This window comes from Solanum pennellii, chromosome 9 (genome assembly GCF_001406875.1).
Source record: "Solanum pennellii chromosome 9, SPENNV200".
Lineage (NCBI taxonomy): Eukaryota > Viridiplantae > Streptophyta > Magnoliopsida > Solanales > Solanaceae > Solanum > Solanum pennellii.
Genome location: NC_028645.1, coordinates 80,189,438 through 80,206,708, shown reverse-complemented (window position 1 = coordinate 80,206,708; position 17,271 = coordinate 80,189,438). Strand labels below are relative to the sequence as shown.

General features: G+C 32.4%; 1 protein-coding gene across 2 annotated transcripts; it reads right to left on the bottom strand.

Annotated features, from left to right (window-relative positions):
* Nucleotides 1-5,528: 5,528 nt before the first annotated feature.
* On the bottom strand, nucleotides 5,529-15,221 carry LOC107031147 (pyruvate kinase isozyme A, chloroplastic). 2 transcript variants are annotated; one of them, XM_015232389.2, is made up of 6 exons: nucleotides 14,420-15,219; nucleotides 12,389-12,479; nucleotides 12,061-12,254; nucleotides 10,471-10,592; nucleotides 9,869-10,347; nucleotides 5,529-6,280 (listed from the first exon to the last, which is right to left on the bottom strand). In XM_015232389.2, exons 1-6 carry the CDS (start codon nucleotides 15,011-15,013, stop codon nucleotides 5,979-5,981), a joined length of 1,782 nt encoding a protein of 593 aa, XP_015087875.1. In that variant the 5' UTR covers nucleotides 15,014-15,219; the 3' UTR covers nucleotides 5,529-5,978. The 2 variants fall into 2 exon arrangements, with proteins under 2 accessions (XP_015087875.1, XP_027775236.1); XM_027919435.1 differs by lacking the exon at nucleotides 5,529-6,280 and adding an exon at nucleotides 9,033-9,314 and having other exon boundaries at nucleotides 14,420-15,221.
* Between the last annotated feature and the right edge of the window lie 2,050 nt (nucleotides 15,222-17,271).

Sequence of the window (17,271 nt, the reverse complement as noted above, 5' to 3'; positions counted from 1 at the left end):
GCATTCAGACAGTGACTATTCCTTGTTCTACAAGAAGAAGGGGAGTTCCTTGGTATTTGTTGCTATATACGTGGATGATATAATCATGACTGGGAATAATGTTGATGAAATCAATTCTTTAAAGTGTTTCTTGCATGAACAATTCAAAATAAAGGACTTGGGGAAACTACACTACTTCTTAGGCCTGGAAATATTGTACAGACATGATGATGTTATTGTTTCTCAGAGGAAGTTCACTTCTGATCTTCTGAAAGATTTTGATATGTTGAGTTGCAAAACTGCTTCATCACCACTTGATTACACTGAAAAATTGAAGGCCACTGATGGTGAGTTGTTGACTGATCCTTCTCAATATAGGAAGTTGATTGGCAAACTCAACTTCCTAACTAACACTAGAATGGACATATCCTATAGTGTACAACATTTGAGTCAGTTCATGCAATCACCCAGGGAACCACATTTGAAAGCAGCCTACCATGTATTCAGGTACTTGAAACAAGATCCAACTATGGGTATTTTTTTTCAAACAAGGCTGATCTTATTGTGAGTGCATACTGTGATTCTGATTGGGCTGCTTGCCCTGAATCAAGAAGATCTGTTAGTGGTTACCTAGTTCTTATGGGAGATAGTCCTATCAGCTGGAAATCCATGAAGCAGGCAACAGTATCATTGTCATCTGCTGAAGCTGAATATAGGGCAATAAGACAGGTTGTGGGAGAGCTAGTATGGTTTGAGAGGTTGTTGAGTGAGTTGGATGTGCAGTGTTCTCTACCAATACATGTTCATTGTGACAGCCAAGCAGCAGTTCACATTGCCAAGAATCCAGTTTTTCATGAAAGAACAAAACATATTGAGATTGATTGCCATTTTGTAAGGACTAAGCTTCATCAAGGGTTGATCACACTTCATCACATATCCACTGATTCACAGTTGGCAGACATCCTCACCAAAGCTTTAACTGGAGTTAAACACAATTCTTTGTTGCACAAGTTGTCTGTGTTTGCATCACCTCCAACTTGAGGGGGGGGGTGATGAGAATATAACATCAATACCATTAACTTTCTGTTAGTAACAAATCAGTAGTTAGTTGATAGTTAGTTACAAGTTACAAGTTGTTAATTTCCAATAGTTAGTTAGAAGTTAGTTGGGTTGTTAATCAAGGTTTATATATAGGTTCATATTGTATTCATTTTTAACTAATTCACAATCAATACAATATACATTTTTCTTCTCTCAATCTGCTCTCAAGTTCAAGCTTTCAGGCTCAAGTTGAAGATCATCAATGGTGTTGAATCCATGGTGATAATCTCTTCATCCACTAATAATACTCTTTTCCTATCCAAAATTTAATAATTATATTTTAAGAAAAAAGTTAATATATGGATAATTTTAGAGCATTAAAATTTTATGTTATGTTTGTACCTAATGTAACAAAAGTGTAAATAAACTCAAGGGTGTGTTTTAAGAAAAATGTTTTTCTTTGTAAATATAATAATCTAGACAAATACGATAAATATGAACGAGAAGGAGGTGGGGTTGGGGGTTAAGGGGTGAGGTGGGGAAGGGCGGAGTCGGGGAAGACAATCAAGAATGAGATGTTTTTTATGAATTTTTTTTTTCTACTTTCATTAGGAAATTCAAGGTATCGCTTATATAGAAAACTTATTTTTTAAAAAAAATTAATATGAAAGATTGCGAAAGCAACGTACCCTTCACCTTTTTTAACTTAGATAATTAATTTAGAGAAAAGAAAAATCGCAACAAAATTTTCATAAATAAACCCAGCGAAAGAATCATTATCAAAAGCTACTAAACAGAATAATAACTCGGAAACTTGTTTAAGGGGGAGTCGCACAATAAAAATAAAAATAAAACTCAATTTTTATTTTTATTTTACATGAGATATTTTGGAGCAATTGTACTGTCTATAAATCTTTACATAAAAGAAATTAAAGTGGCCATGTTCTTATGTTATTGGACAGAAAGAAAAAGAAAATAGGGTATCATTTATTTCACAAGAGAAATAATGATTTTATTTTTTTTTAAACAAAAAGTGAGATAGTGACTGATGAAGACATGATTTTTTTTTCTTATAATAATAAAGAAAAACTATGTAAGATGCAAGGCATTTTTTTTTTTTTAATTTCTGTTTATCAATACTATATACTTCTCATCACATTCATCATAGTTGTTTTTGGATTCTTGCTTTTGGTTTATTTTGGCCAAAAAAAAATAAATAAACATCATAATTTCCTTACAAAATAATAAAATTTGTGACACTTCGAAATTTTTAAATTCTAAATCAAATGGCAAACCTCAACATGCATTGTTCAAATCTTTAATTTATTTTTATGGTATAATACTAATTTCTAAAGTGATTTTTGCGTACCTCAATAATTTCGCATGATATCTGCAATCTCTTAATATTATCGAAAATTTTATTTACCAACAATTAAATTGATAGAAAAAGATCACTCAAGGTCCAAAGTTTCTTCTACTTCATTAATCATTAGAAATACTGATGTAAGTTGGTCTAATAATTAATTAGTAGTGTAAAATCAAGCATTGATTCTTAATTTAGTGTCTTTGAAAAAATATAATAAACATCCAAAAAAAATCACCTAAAATTATTGCAAATAACAATTTGGTAAACCTAAAGACATCTGAAATTTTTCTCTTCAAAAGTTATAATTAATGAAAGAATTATTTGACTTATCAAATATTAATACCATCATATAATATAAGATAATAATATTTCTAAATTCACCTTTTTTTTTTCATTCAAGGTTCATGTTACACTCTTTTGAAAAACAACACAAAAATAAATAAGATTTAAGGTAATGATATTCCTTTTTTTATAGCCTATAGGCATGACTTTGTCCATGATCACTTGAAAAGGACCCTTATGAATGTTACTTGCGAAAATTTCGAGTTAATTACTCATATGATCATTTAATTAATAATATTATTTTTTAAAAATTATTTTCTTTTTAATATTAGAGAAATTATTTTTTTGAGATTTTAATTATTAATCGAATAATTATCTGAAAAAATTGAAAAGTAAAGAACATAGTAAAATTAAAGTGATATGTCAAATAGAATTGTCATCAAAATTGATGGTACTACACTAGTGTAGCAGGTGATGATAGGCTTTCAAGTCACATCAAAAATTAAATTTTTTATTTTATTTTATTGTTATAAAAATAAAATAGTATAATAAAAAAAAAAGCAAGTGAAGGGTCCCACTTTAATTATTAAACTTGATAGTTTTGTGGCCATGGTTGTGACTTGTGCACAAAAAAAATAATAACTTGGTGGTTGGTTATGAATCATTTGCCCATTCAACCTAATTCAATTATTATTATTATTTTCAGTAAAAAAAATAAATTATATTCTTGTATATCATTCAGGAATATACTTCCAATTGGCTAACTTCTTAAAAACACTCAATGTTTCCTTGTCTTGTACAAACCATATACATTTTACCACTATACTTTACATGTGAAAAAATAAAAAAATAATGAAGTATAAGCCCATAGATAAATATATTGACCTATTGAGATCTCAAATTTAGTTTCTAAGTTTTCAAATGAAGTATAACAACACATAACCAGGGAGGAATATATTGCAGCGACTGAAGTTGTTCCTTCCTTAATTAGAAGTCTCGAGTTTTTAAGTTTTGGGTATGATAGAATCTCTCCTCCAAATGGAGCCATGCGCGGTGGAAATTCAATTAACTTAAAATTAAAAAAATAACAACACACACGGTATACACAAGTAAATCGAGAGAAGATAGAGAGAAAATCATATTTTCCTTTTCTGATTTGTTCGATATTTATTTTAGTGTCTGGATTAATTTGAGATCACTTTGTGTAAGATTTACTTAAGTGAAAAATGCTCCCTGTCATACTGTTTTATGTTCTCAAGACTTAAACCAAAGATAACTAATTAAGATAGGAGGAATCTTATCAAACTTACAAGAATTCGAATCTTGTTAGGTATAAAATTAATTTTATTAAAAGCGCGTTAACTTTAATATAAAATCTTCTCGTACGAATATAAATTTAGTCAAACTTTCTTATACAAAAAAACTAATCGTTTAAAATCAAACTCTTCCATAATAACTAGAATAGCTTTCAACGCAACAATAAAAAATAATAGATAACTAATAAATAGGATGATGACAACTCATTTAAAATTAAATGTCATCAATTTTTTTAGATACCTTTCAGACATTTCAATTTTTGGGACAATTTTTTTACTATTTTAAAAGAACAAATCTGAACCTAGTATCTCAGATCTCCTATTCCTTTGTTCCACTCTTTATCATCCTTTTTTAAAAATAAATAAATAAAATAAATCAATACATTATCCCAAAAATTTAAAAATACCAAAACACAATCTAGCTAATATATAAAATAATAAACATATTCAATGTAATTCTGCAAAAGAAATTTAAAAAAAATATTATATACTGCTTGATAATTTTCGATAGATTTTCAATTTAAGAATTTGTCTCAGTATTATAGTGATGCAAGAAATAAAATAAAATAAATATAAAAAGGAAAATCCTACAAATGATTGTTTTTCCTGTATCTACATCTTGCCAGCTATTTTTTTGTTATTTTATATTTATTAAAATGCAATTTACCTGTCAATAAATGGTCCTTTTATTTTGGAGTCTTATCATATTCTATGTTTGTTTCAATTATATGCATAATTATTGATCGTAGTAGCTTTGGAAGCATTTATTGTCAAATAAATACCTAGACACTATTAAAGAACCTTGAATTATTAGATAACCTCATACATGCCCCACTCTATATTAATTAATAAGCAATAAGATGATAAACTATACTTTATAATAAATCGACTAATAGTCATGAAAAGTACTGAAATATTTTCATTATGGTTATTAAGATAAATATATTTCAGTCTGAGCATCGAGATGGTTACGTTAGCTTTTTTCAATTTTGAAAATAACAATATCTGAACTAATTTATGTACATCTCAATTATTATACTCTTCACCTGACAAATACATGATATCTTTTAGTAACACATAAACTCGAGATCGAATGATGCATGTTATCTTTCTATAGCACATGTATCAAATAACTCGAGTCAATAATAATAATCCGAAGCCCAGATAACGATCCAAGGGGAATCACTTGACATTTCTTATTCGAGCTAGCTTGAGCTAAGGAAATTCATCCGAAGCCCCTTTGTTGAATAATTATATTGTATATTCAAAGTTTTTTGTTTTTTTATGAATATATTAAATGTTGATTCCCCGACTTGTTCTAGTGAAATAGTGAAAATTCCGACTCTACTACTGAACGTCATCCTGGTAGAAACAAAAGCTCCGTTTGTCATAAATATCTATTTTCAAATGCACCTTCTTCACGAGAGGCCCAGTATTATATACAGAGATATTTAACCTAATTGTGAGGCTCATAATTTCCCATTGTACTACTCTTTCTTTTGAAAAATAAAGACAGGCAATATCCTCTCAATCAGACAATCAGCTAAACAATATTAATAGAGACAAATGTTATTAAATCCAAATCGATAGATAATGAAAGCAAACCAATGGCAACAAACTTATAGCAGTTGTAAGAACATAATTCATAATAATCGCGATTATTTCTAAGGGAAATTGACACATCTAACTCAATAACTCAAGTAGAGGCTACATCTTCTGAGTCCTAGGAAAACAAGGGAGTACATAATCTACTCTGGTACCATGTTGCAACATATCCATGTTGACTACAAGTGCATGGCAATTCAGTAACATCAAATGTCGTTGAGATCCATCCACCTGAAATGGGGACACACTCGGAGAAGGATGAGGCTCATTGTTGTTGTACTCCCTAGCAGTACCGAATTGTTTAACTTTCTAATAATTTAATATTGGCATATAATTGAAGTTGCCAAAGCTCAAAGCTCAAAACTCAAGTACAGAACTAACTTGTGCACCTATGGGACATTCATAACTTGAATGGACTGCAGCATATCAGAAACAGCGATGATGAGGTCACCTGACTTGATCATGCCCCGAGCTTTTAGTAGGGAGAAAGTTTTGTTTAGGTTGCTTTCCATATCATCAGAGTAATTCAAGCGGAAAGGCATTAGACCCCATTGCAGGTTCAGGCGTCTACGTACAGATGTTGCCGTTGTAAATGCAAATATTGGGCAATCAGGGCGGCAGCGTGACAAGAGAGATGCCATGTGCCCATTCTTGGTGTAGACAAAAAGAGCATCAACTTCCAAATTGTTAGCTGCAGAAGATCACAATGGAGATAATCACTAGACCAAATAGTAAGAGATTAGAAATCAAAATACCATGATTCAAATTAGGGTATGTTTTTAACAAGTACCCTTATGAGTTATAAGCTGCATAAAGGACTTGTGACTTGTCCCACAGAACCGAAATGTAAGACTTCTAGAAAAAATTAGACTTACCTCTCCATATTCAAAAAAATGAAATTTATTTTGAAAAGCGCTTTCACTTTCAAATTACATTTGCTTCTCCTTGCTGGGAAATACGGCTTGGCTAAGTTAATTTTTCCTCCTCCTCTTCCTCGTTCAGCATCTCTCTAAAAAGTTCTTTCATTGAGATGAACATTCAAAAGCTAATCCCATTTCGTAACCAAATAGTATAAAGACCTTGTTCATTATTTAAGAACATCAATTATTTAGATGATCAGTAATCATATTGCTATTACTAAGGCTCAGTTTATTTCTTAGAAAAAGCATAAGACCCTTTGGGTTTATGTTAAGTCTCTCTCAAACCTAACTGGGTACCACCATTACTTTGGGAAGAGAAAGATATCCAAAGAAGGTATTCACTAGCTAAACTTGGTCTTCTTTTGATGGACTCCACTTGCATTACTGGTATGAAGGCAAATAGGGTATCAACAGTAGTTTGGGAATGAAAAGGTATCAACATTTCATTCAAATTACTTGGAATGAGGACAAAGAAAGTTCAGCAAACAGTAAACAAGATAAGAAAAGGTAGACTGACCAAAATGATACTTAACTGTGATCAGTTCAAAGACTTCTCTCAACATGAAAAAAAATCAGCAGCAGGAAAAAACAGCTCATATGGATTGTCCAGAAGACAGTATCATGGAAGGGAATAACATAGAGAAGTGGAGAAGACTATGGTTATTTATTCAGAACTCCCTTCTTTTATGAACATGTGTAATATTTCGCCCCAAAAAAATGACCTGTGCAATATTTCAGGACTCTTTAAGTTTAGATAAAGTGTATAATTGAAGACACTCCTAAAGTGAATGATGACTATAAGGGTCGAAATGTGATTTTGATTTGATTGCCACTTACCATTTCATTAGTATTTGGAAAAGGTAGTAAACATTTCCCATTGCTTGACTAGAAGTTTAGTTTTGAACTTGGAGATGACATGTTTGAATGAAGACATAAAGAGAAATAGGCATCTATGGTTAGTTTTACTTTAACATACAGTCAACGCTCAACCGCACTTATACAATAAATAGCATAAAAATTAAGTATATTTGTTATATATCATTTGTAAAAATAAAAAAAGATGCATCATATCTACTTATCATGTTTGTAGCATGACTTGAAGGATTGAAGTGTAAAGGATCGTAAAATATCAGGAAAGTAATAGTTTTGTGATCAAATAACGTTCTGACAAATGATGATCAAACAAGTTCTCTAGCCTTCTGTCTTGATATTGACATATCAATGTCAGGCACTCTATGGATGACATGCACATTTAGTACATGCCTCCCTCAAAGTAGATTGAAGAACATACTTAAACTGTGTAAGACTCCTATATTACTTGGGAAGAAGCTATATCCTTACTGCATTTGACCAATATCAAAAGACACACAGTCAACATGACTTCTATAAACTAAATTAAGGTACAACAAATGTTTACATAGACATCCTTTTGGAAGAATTTATATCCTTGTTATATTTGACATTTTAACAGGCAACAAAAGGCGCACACAGCCAAATGACTTGATCATAAGGTGTATAAAGAGTCTTTACCTAGAAGATCCAAGGTATACTCTCCCTCCCACCTCCCACCCCCAGTTCCATTGTCCACACTCATTTATCACTTATGTTCTCATCATAGAAGCAAATAGATAACTGCATATAGCAAAGATGCATAGCATGTGTGTGATAGCTAATAGAGCTACTCTCTATGAGACGATAGAAATAATGTGCGAGTCATTTTTTCCTTCTGAACATTTTAAGGCATCTAGATCTGAACCATTTGTAGAATTTACATGAATAAACTGACTAGTTATGATATCCCAAAAATTAGCAGTCTAATGGTTACTTGAATAACTCAAGAAACTGTTCTTGCACATTTTCCATCTGCAGTTAAAATCTTCTGTAGTTCCTTTGTTGACTAAAAATTATCAAATGATCGCCTATTTAGTGACAAAACAACCCTATTACTTTCAGTTGCTTGTAGCTGAGAATTGAGCTAACTTATGGCGGATAACAAAACTCCTGTTGCCGTCATCCTAAAAGAGCAACTAGAAGTTGACGCAAGAACACAACAAGGGTAGAAGCGCACATACATGCATACACCAAGAGTAGCATGTTATGACATATAAGTTACTATTGCAGAATATGACAATTTGCAAAAGCTTAAAAATGGGCAAAACTTATCAAAAAGGGAATGGAATTTCCAGATTGCACTTCAATTCATTTGAAAGTGTACATATAATATATGTGAAGGTCTTATAAAAGACAACATAAAATGTTTATTCCCTTTTGAAGGCTTACTCAAAATAGCTACTCATCTTTAATGCATTATCGATATTGCATGAACATCCTGTTCATCAGAAAACTAACACTATAATTTACGTGCCACATAAGAGAAGAATTGAACTAGCCATCTCAGTCTCACCCTCGCAAAGCAATTCATAGTTGATCTAAGAATGTAAGACACACGCATACAGATACACCAAGATAGTGTAAACATTAAAGTCAGAAATGACGAATTCAAGAAGCTTTCTCAAAATTGGGTGAGAAACTAAAGAAAACGGGAATGGGTTTTCCAGTTTTCACTTAATCGAATTTATACATGAATCCTTCTAATTTTTATAAAAAGCATGTATAAGTCCATGTCTGTATGAAAAGCCAAAAGAACAAGTGTGTTTACTCTATGGTTCATGCAGCCAGAAATTCATGTTTGAAGTCATAAGGTGGTATATCAATTCTGAAACGTATCCAAATGTTACATTTTTCAGAGAAAAGTTAACATGCTGCAAGGATGAGTTCCATTAGTTATACACTTCTCAGCATTCCCTACATAGATGATAGAACCATAAATAGAACTGAATTGTTGTTTTATCCAGATTTAGCAATAATTCATTTAATAACATGGATATCCTGTCTCAATAAAATGCATGATATAATAGCTGTGCATCAGAACCAATATTTCTAAGATTCATGATAGCTAATCACTTTGACATGATTATGAGGATTTTCCTATTCCCACTTCTAATTGTTTTTAATGTCTTAGAAAATTGAACAGATTTAACCCAGAAAAATTCCTCATAGCACACAAATTTCAGATAATACTCTTAGTTTTCAGGTTTATATCTTGCTAGTAAGCTAAAAACATGCCCAGTTTCCTTAGGTTATTTACCAACTTTAGAAAATATTGGGCAAATGCTAAAAGAGCTTTAATGCAGAATGTCAAAGTTCACGATTTTGCTATTTCACCATTTAATTGTCCAGTCCACACTCCAAAGACCACACAACAACAATAGAAAAAAAGTAGTATTACATCTGCAGGCTATGAAACAAATAAAAAGCAATGAAAATCAAATCAATTAGTATTCAAGATAGAATTTTACCCATCTTGGCGGCAGAGTTGCAAATTTCTTCTGAAATACTATCAGAAAATGAAGATGCTATGGATGGCAATTCAATAACTTCGCGGCGTTTCTGTTCTCTCCACCTTCTTTCAATTCTCAAGCTAACAGTTCTTAGGACAGTCAATGCCTTCTCAGGAAATTGTCCCATGGCCGACTCACCAGAAAGCATCAAAGCATCCCCCCGTTGCCTAACTGCTTCGGAAACATCAGCAACTTCAGCTCTAGTTGGAATAGGGTATTCAATCATAGATTCCAACAACTGGGAAGCTACTATAACAGGCCTATTCAGCTGCCTGCATAGCTGAACAATCTTTTGCTGCTCCGATGGAACCTGTTCTAATGGAATTTGAGCACCAAGATCTCCTCTTGCCACCATAGCACCATCTGATGCCTGAATTATTTCTTCTAGGTTCCTCAACGAGTCAATGCTCTCTATCTTTGCAATTACAGCAATATCACTGCGCAGCACATCAAACCAGATAAATGAATAATTTGATTGCTGAGAATCAACTTCTTAAATATATTCGGAAGTAAAGGTCTGTTCTGCTAAATGCAGTTTTATTTGCTAAGAAGGCTCTTACCCATCCCGGGCCCTGGCTTTAATGTAGCTCTTAAGATGCTTAATGACTTCAGCAGACTTGACAAATGATACAGCAATAAAATCTACACCCTCGGCAATCCCGAAGTCAATGTCTAGCCAATCCTGCAGCAGTGAAATACTTGAAATAGTGACCATCTAAATATACTAAATTTCAGCAGTTAGAAAATTTAAGGGTGTGAGAACAACTGTGTGCCTGGATCCTGAAAAAATTTAGTGGAAGTCCAGGTATATCCTAATAGCTGTTGTACTAAGCTAGAATTGACTATGCATACTCTTTGTGAAACATAAATGTTGCAGTATCAACAGTTAAGTCCTTAGATCCAGGCTACAAGAGTTCTTAGTTCCCTTTAAAGTGAGAATCTGGGAATAATTGATATAAAAGGTACTGTTTGATAATGGTGGTGACTGGGCCACAACTTCGCATCTCACAACTATATCACTGGGTACCTGCAACCTCCACCTATACAGGTATATACCGGGTAACTTTTGCCAACCAAAGCTTATCATTTTGTATTCTTTTTGGGACTTTGTCCTTCTTGTGACAGTTTGTCACCTATATTGTCAAGCCTCTTTTATTCGATCTTTTGCAATCTTGAATTAAGATTTGTTGATCGACATAATTATGCAATTTGTTCATATTAAAGTATGAATTAGAAATTTGTTTTTAATATGGTTCTTAATTCTGTTGATATTGGGTTTCGACCTTACTTGATTTAGGCTTCGATCCATCTTGATATTTGATGATTCTCAAAAAACACACGTGGGGGGCAAATTTGTTATTTGACAAACTTCCTTGAAATAATTTTATGAGCTCTCTTGACACTTGAGCCTTTCTATATTGATATTGATATTTGGAAACACTTCAAGATTTGGTATTTAGTACTTTTTATATATTATTTGTTTACTTGATTATGTTTATGCTCCATTTGAGCTACCTATAACTTAAAAGGGAATTGGAGAATGTAATGGCTTCAAGTCTAAAGTTTATGCACCACTAAGTTTTATGCAAGAGATTTGAAGATTTGAAGTAGACTTTTTGGAATCTTTTATGAACAGCATATCTGCATAGGAATCTATGTTTTGTACGGATTTGGGACTTGTACATGATCCGTATATCACACTTGTATGTAATTTTGGAGGTTTGATGGATCATATAGCGATCAATTGTAACTTGAATTTGGTGATTTGTTTGGCTATTTCAGAGTGTGCAAATCCAAGTCTTCGTAATGTACTAAACTTACATTTTAATTTGTAATATATTTCTCACATGTATAAAGAAGAAAACTAATTTATCTTTTGATACTCACAAGTTTGAAATTCATGCGTAGTATTAACCTGGAGTGGTGTTTGTAATTGCTTGAATGGTAATATTATTGGTCCGAGTTATTGACTTTACTAATTTTGACAACATTAAGGGGCAATATAACTGAACAATATAAAAGGTGCAACAATAAGGCAAAAGGTTCATACCAGAAACAGTTTCAACCAAAATATAGATCTCAATTTTGATTATGTAAACCAAGCTCATAAATTATTTTCAAAGAAGCTGGAAAGGAATATAGGTGCAAACCTTTGAGGAAATTGTTGGCAGCATAGCATTGCGTTCCCTTACTAATTTACCATCCCGCCAAAATGTCAGATTAGCCCGAGGTAAAAGAAGTCCAGGATCCGTGCAAAGACACTTAACATCAGGGCCAATTTTCTCAATCACTTCAAATCTCACCATTCCACCATCTACTAGAAGATCATCACCCACTTTTACATCTGCAGTGAAACAGTTAAGCCAATAAATTAATCAAAATTGAACATATTTATCGAAGCGCAAGGAATGACACCGAAAGCATATTTCTTTGCAAAAATGATCTTTTTTATTTTCTATAGCAGTCTATAGGGCAAACCTTCAGCAAAACCATCATAGTTAACAGTGATGGTGCGTTCTGGAAGCGGTGGATCAAATGCACGAACAGTGAAATTCCAAATTTCACCATCCTGTATAAAGAGAATAGTTAGATATTATATCTTTATTCGGCATAACAGATAATGATATATATCCAGTGTTTTCCATAGACCCCCCACCCCATCCCCCAAGCAAAACTTCATAGATTATTATTGGTGTTCAATATTTCTTTCTGATTCTACTATGCAGAGAATATCAAGCAGATATAAATGCCAAGAACACAGTAATGCAGTAAAACAGAAAAAAAAAACAGTTTTTAGTTTAAATTTGTAGCAAGATCCAACATTTTTTCCAACCAACCCCACTTCAGACTTCTGACAAATGCTCAGCCTGATTCTTGCTTACCTCTCTTCTCTATCCAAAGTAAATAGTCTCAAATGCCACTAAGATTGACGTGGTTAACTTACCTCAGCTAGAATTCAGCAACAGCCACAAGCAAACACAGAAAGGAAGGAACAAAAGAAAACTTCAAACCGAGATCATCACTGCGCAACATATTCCTATAGAAAATGAGCGCAATTTCCCCACCCAACACCCCCACTTCATTCCACCCCAGCCAAAATAAGTATCCTGATTTTAGCTTTATCCACCCACCTCAAAGTTTTATCCATGATCCTATAATCGACAGAACTCCAAATCTGAATTCATGTTTGCTGACACCATAAAGAGACTAACAGTTATTTGTGTCACTATCTATCAGGCTATATCTACATCCCATCAAGTATTTGTAATATTTGTAAAGTTACTTTTATTTTTGTTGATTTAGGCCAAAAACACTTATAGAGGAATCACTTCAGAGAAAACTGCTTTCCAGATTCAAATGTAGGTGATATTTTAGATGGAAGTTTCCCAATTTCAAATTAAAACACAAACCTTCGCTGATGAAATTAATTTTATCAAAAAGACAATATACTTGCTTTCTCAAATTCTTGTACAAACACTTGAGCTCGAAAAGTATTTATTGTATAGAAGACAAGAAAAGTAAAAATAATTCAAAGCTATTGAAATGGTATTTCTTTTTAAAAAGTAGTAGATAACTTCGGAGAAACTGCAGAACACCCAATAGGGACCTTAGTCAGTTAAGCAAATACACATAAATGAAAAGGTTGCACCTTCCAAAAGCATCCTAGTTCTACTCATACCACAACATAAACAACAACAGATTTTGTTAAGTCCCATAAACAGCTACATTGGTAAACACAAATTCTCTTATGAAAATAACACGAGATTAACTCGTCCATAAAGCAGAATATGGTACTTATTTCCTGCTCACAATTTCTTAAAATGAATAGTTGTACCAACTTCAAGCCAAATATATACCTCAGCTTGGGTGGATGAAGCGCAACCAATCCAATTAATTCGGTATTTGGTATATTCAAAAGACAACTTCCCATTGTCAAGGTAAAAATGTTGCTTAGAGTAACATTATCAATTGGATGAAGTTTTTTTTTCCAAGATTCATGTACCTAATATTTAACAAAGTGCCTAAAAGTAGTTCTGCAAAGAGCAGTAGGTGCTTAACTAAAGCTACTTTTTGAAATAGTACTTCAAAATAGGACTGGAAAAATTACATCAAAGCTACTGTACACTCCCAAACGAAACCTCAGTTTATTATAGCAAAAAATGCACCAAATTTCAAAATGTTGCAACTTCCCCAAGAATCCTGTTTTTTCCTAACTGACAAATCTATATGTTTCCAAGTACCAAACTCTATGGATATGGGTAGCCTATCTACCCTTCTCGAGTTCACTTATTAGACTTGGATAACCAACATGATTCACACTAAGCAAATCATCCCAATTCTTGTCATACAACAACAAAGAGAAGTATTAAAGAAACAAACTTTGCTAGTTCCAAGGCACTTAAGACTTAACTTATCATAAACCAAACTACAGTATAAAAGATTTAAACTTTTAATTTCATGCGATTTCGTAAAAGGGGTTGCTATACCAAATTCAAACTAAATATATACCTCAGCTTTAGCAGATGAAGCCCCGCCAAGGTCTCCCATATGAATCTCACTACCTTCAGTATCCATCATGATGGCAACAGCAAACCCTTTCTCCTCATTCAACCTCCGAACTCTCTCAATTACCATACGATGCCAATCACGTGTTCCATGACACATATTTATCCTAGCAACATTCATTCCTTCCACAGCCAAAGCCTCCAGCTGCTCAAACCCACAAGTAGCAGGACCAATCGTACAAATCAGCTTCGTCCTACGTGTACTCCTAAACCCATTCTCCTTCAGCTCCGCCTCTGTTACAGTATCCACTTCAATCGAACTCGAATCTGCTGACGATGCGACCGCATTATTACGACCATACTCCTTCGTCACACTTGATAACACCCCTCCCGAACCATTCTCCGACACTAACACCGGAGATGACTGTGACTCATCGAGATCTGACGCTGCCGACGCTTTCACAACAAAACTCCTTGACGATTTCTTCACCGGTACACGTAAACTACCAGTTGATACGAACGCCGACGGCCTTGAGATTGTGAGAGATGCAGGCGAACGTGAAGGCGACGAAACAAAGAAATTAATAGCGTGCGACATTGTTTTTCTCACTGGAGATTTCGCAAATTAAGGATATTTCCGGTGATCGGGTTGACGTTACGATAATTCAACGGAGTCGCCGGCGGACGGCGGTGGTAGTTAACGACGGGAGCTGAGAGGGAATTGGAGTGAGCAATTTAAATAGGGAGTAAAAGGTAGGCGGAGATAGCGAGGCAGGAGAACTTTGTTATTATCGTTGAACAAACATTAACAAAGTACAAAAGGATTTAGGAGGATCTACTAACAAAAAATAAACAAAACTAGTCCCTCATGTTTAGGTAGGTTTAAAACGGTCCAACAAATATATTTTTTTACCACTTTTAAGCCTCGTAGAAGACGTTTGAATTTGAATAAGCATAAAATTGTATATTGATCGATTCAATTTTGAAGTTTATCGTTTATTGATTTAAACACATGCTAAACTATTAAAGAATCATTAAGATATTAACTTATCTGTTATTTGTGTATTGGTAATTAATCGTTATCTGTTCGATTATCGATTTATCCATTAAGATTTGATCTAAAAAAATAAAAAATCATACAAATGAGTTGGCAGATTTCATCTTGCTTAAAAGCAAACAATGTCATAATATAGAATAACCGAGAAATTGAAAGGGACAGACGGTTAGAAATAAAAGTATGAGACTTACCTTTAAGTGAAGAATTTTATATACTAAATGATATAAATATATTTATTTAATTTACTGTCGGGTTATCAATTAACCCGTTAAGAAAAAAACCTCAAACTATTAAAAATTGATAACCCAATAATAAAGAAAGGTCAAAATCGTTATCAAAACTACTTAATTAATAACTCATTATCAATAATTTAATTTAAAAAAATCGATTTGAATTATCAATTCTGATTAAATTTTGAACAATCTTAATCTAAATATTAAGATATGCATAAAAATCTACATGTCTACATTTAAATACACATAGGAACATTAAGTTTATCAAATTAATACATTTCTGGTCTTCCTTAAATATATACTCCTTTTCATTTTAATGTCTACATTTAAATACACATAGGAACATTAAGTTTATCAAAATTAAGTACATTTTTGGTCTTCCTTAAATATATACTCCTTTCCATTTTAATTTAGGCATATATATATATATATATATATATATATTGACTTTAAATTATAACTTTGACCTTTAATTTTGATAGTGCATAAAGAGACACTCTAATTATCTAAAATTTATATATAAAAACACTCAGATATTTCAGACACAATGTATTATATACAAATGCTCTGACGTGAATAGGTGGACCACTAAGATGCTGCCAACTAACTAAAATAAATACACCTAGATTTTAAAATAATAAAAATAAATTATAATATAGAATAAGGTGAAAAATAAAACAAATTCATTTCTGGAATTGTTTTTACCAGCTCTTCTCCTCTTTCTCCTGAAAAAAAAACTCTAATCTAAATTTCTAAAATTCATATCCTTATATTCAAATCAAAGAAAAAATTGTTTAAGATATGTGCAGAAAATTTATATACTTGAACGATTATCTATTCTTTCTTTCTTAATTTAGTGAAGGTATCAAAGTTCAACACTTTATAAACAAGCATTGCATATTTTTGGTCAGATGTTCAAGCCAAAATGGGAATATTTAGAGGAAGCTAACGTTTTTGTTGCAAAATTATTTCAGAGCAGCCCATAGATATAGAAAGTCACGAAAATCAACTAACTTATTCTTCTTTCTTTAGTTTGCAGTATATTTGTGTTTTAAGTTGTCAAATACTTAATGGAAAAACAAAGATATTTTGTATATTATGATTGTCATAGTGAGTAGCAAATTACAATTACGAATTTTTAGAGGCTAAGAAAACATAGAGTGCTAAAATTTATTAAGTAAATTGGTGCACTTAAATTGTTTGATAAATGTCTAAATGAACTTTTCAAAGATTTTTGTCAAGTTTGAATAGCAATTTAATACCTAATCAAAATGTAAGGAGTCTCGTAAGTGTGGATTGGAGTAGATGATTGAGAGACTTCGGACATAGATTGTGTTCGATTTTTACAATTATGTACTTAGCCCATCTTGCTTACAATAGATATAGGGAAAAAAAAAAACTTCATTATAGCTTTTTTTTTTCACAATAACAAAAAATAATTAAATGTCACTTGTAATTTGTACATTATTTGCAATAAACAACAAAGAATGCCAGCAAAAAAGGAGAAAATGTTAAAAAAATTAGAAAGAGAAAAAAGTGAAATTTCATTTAAAATATATATATATA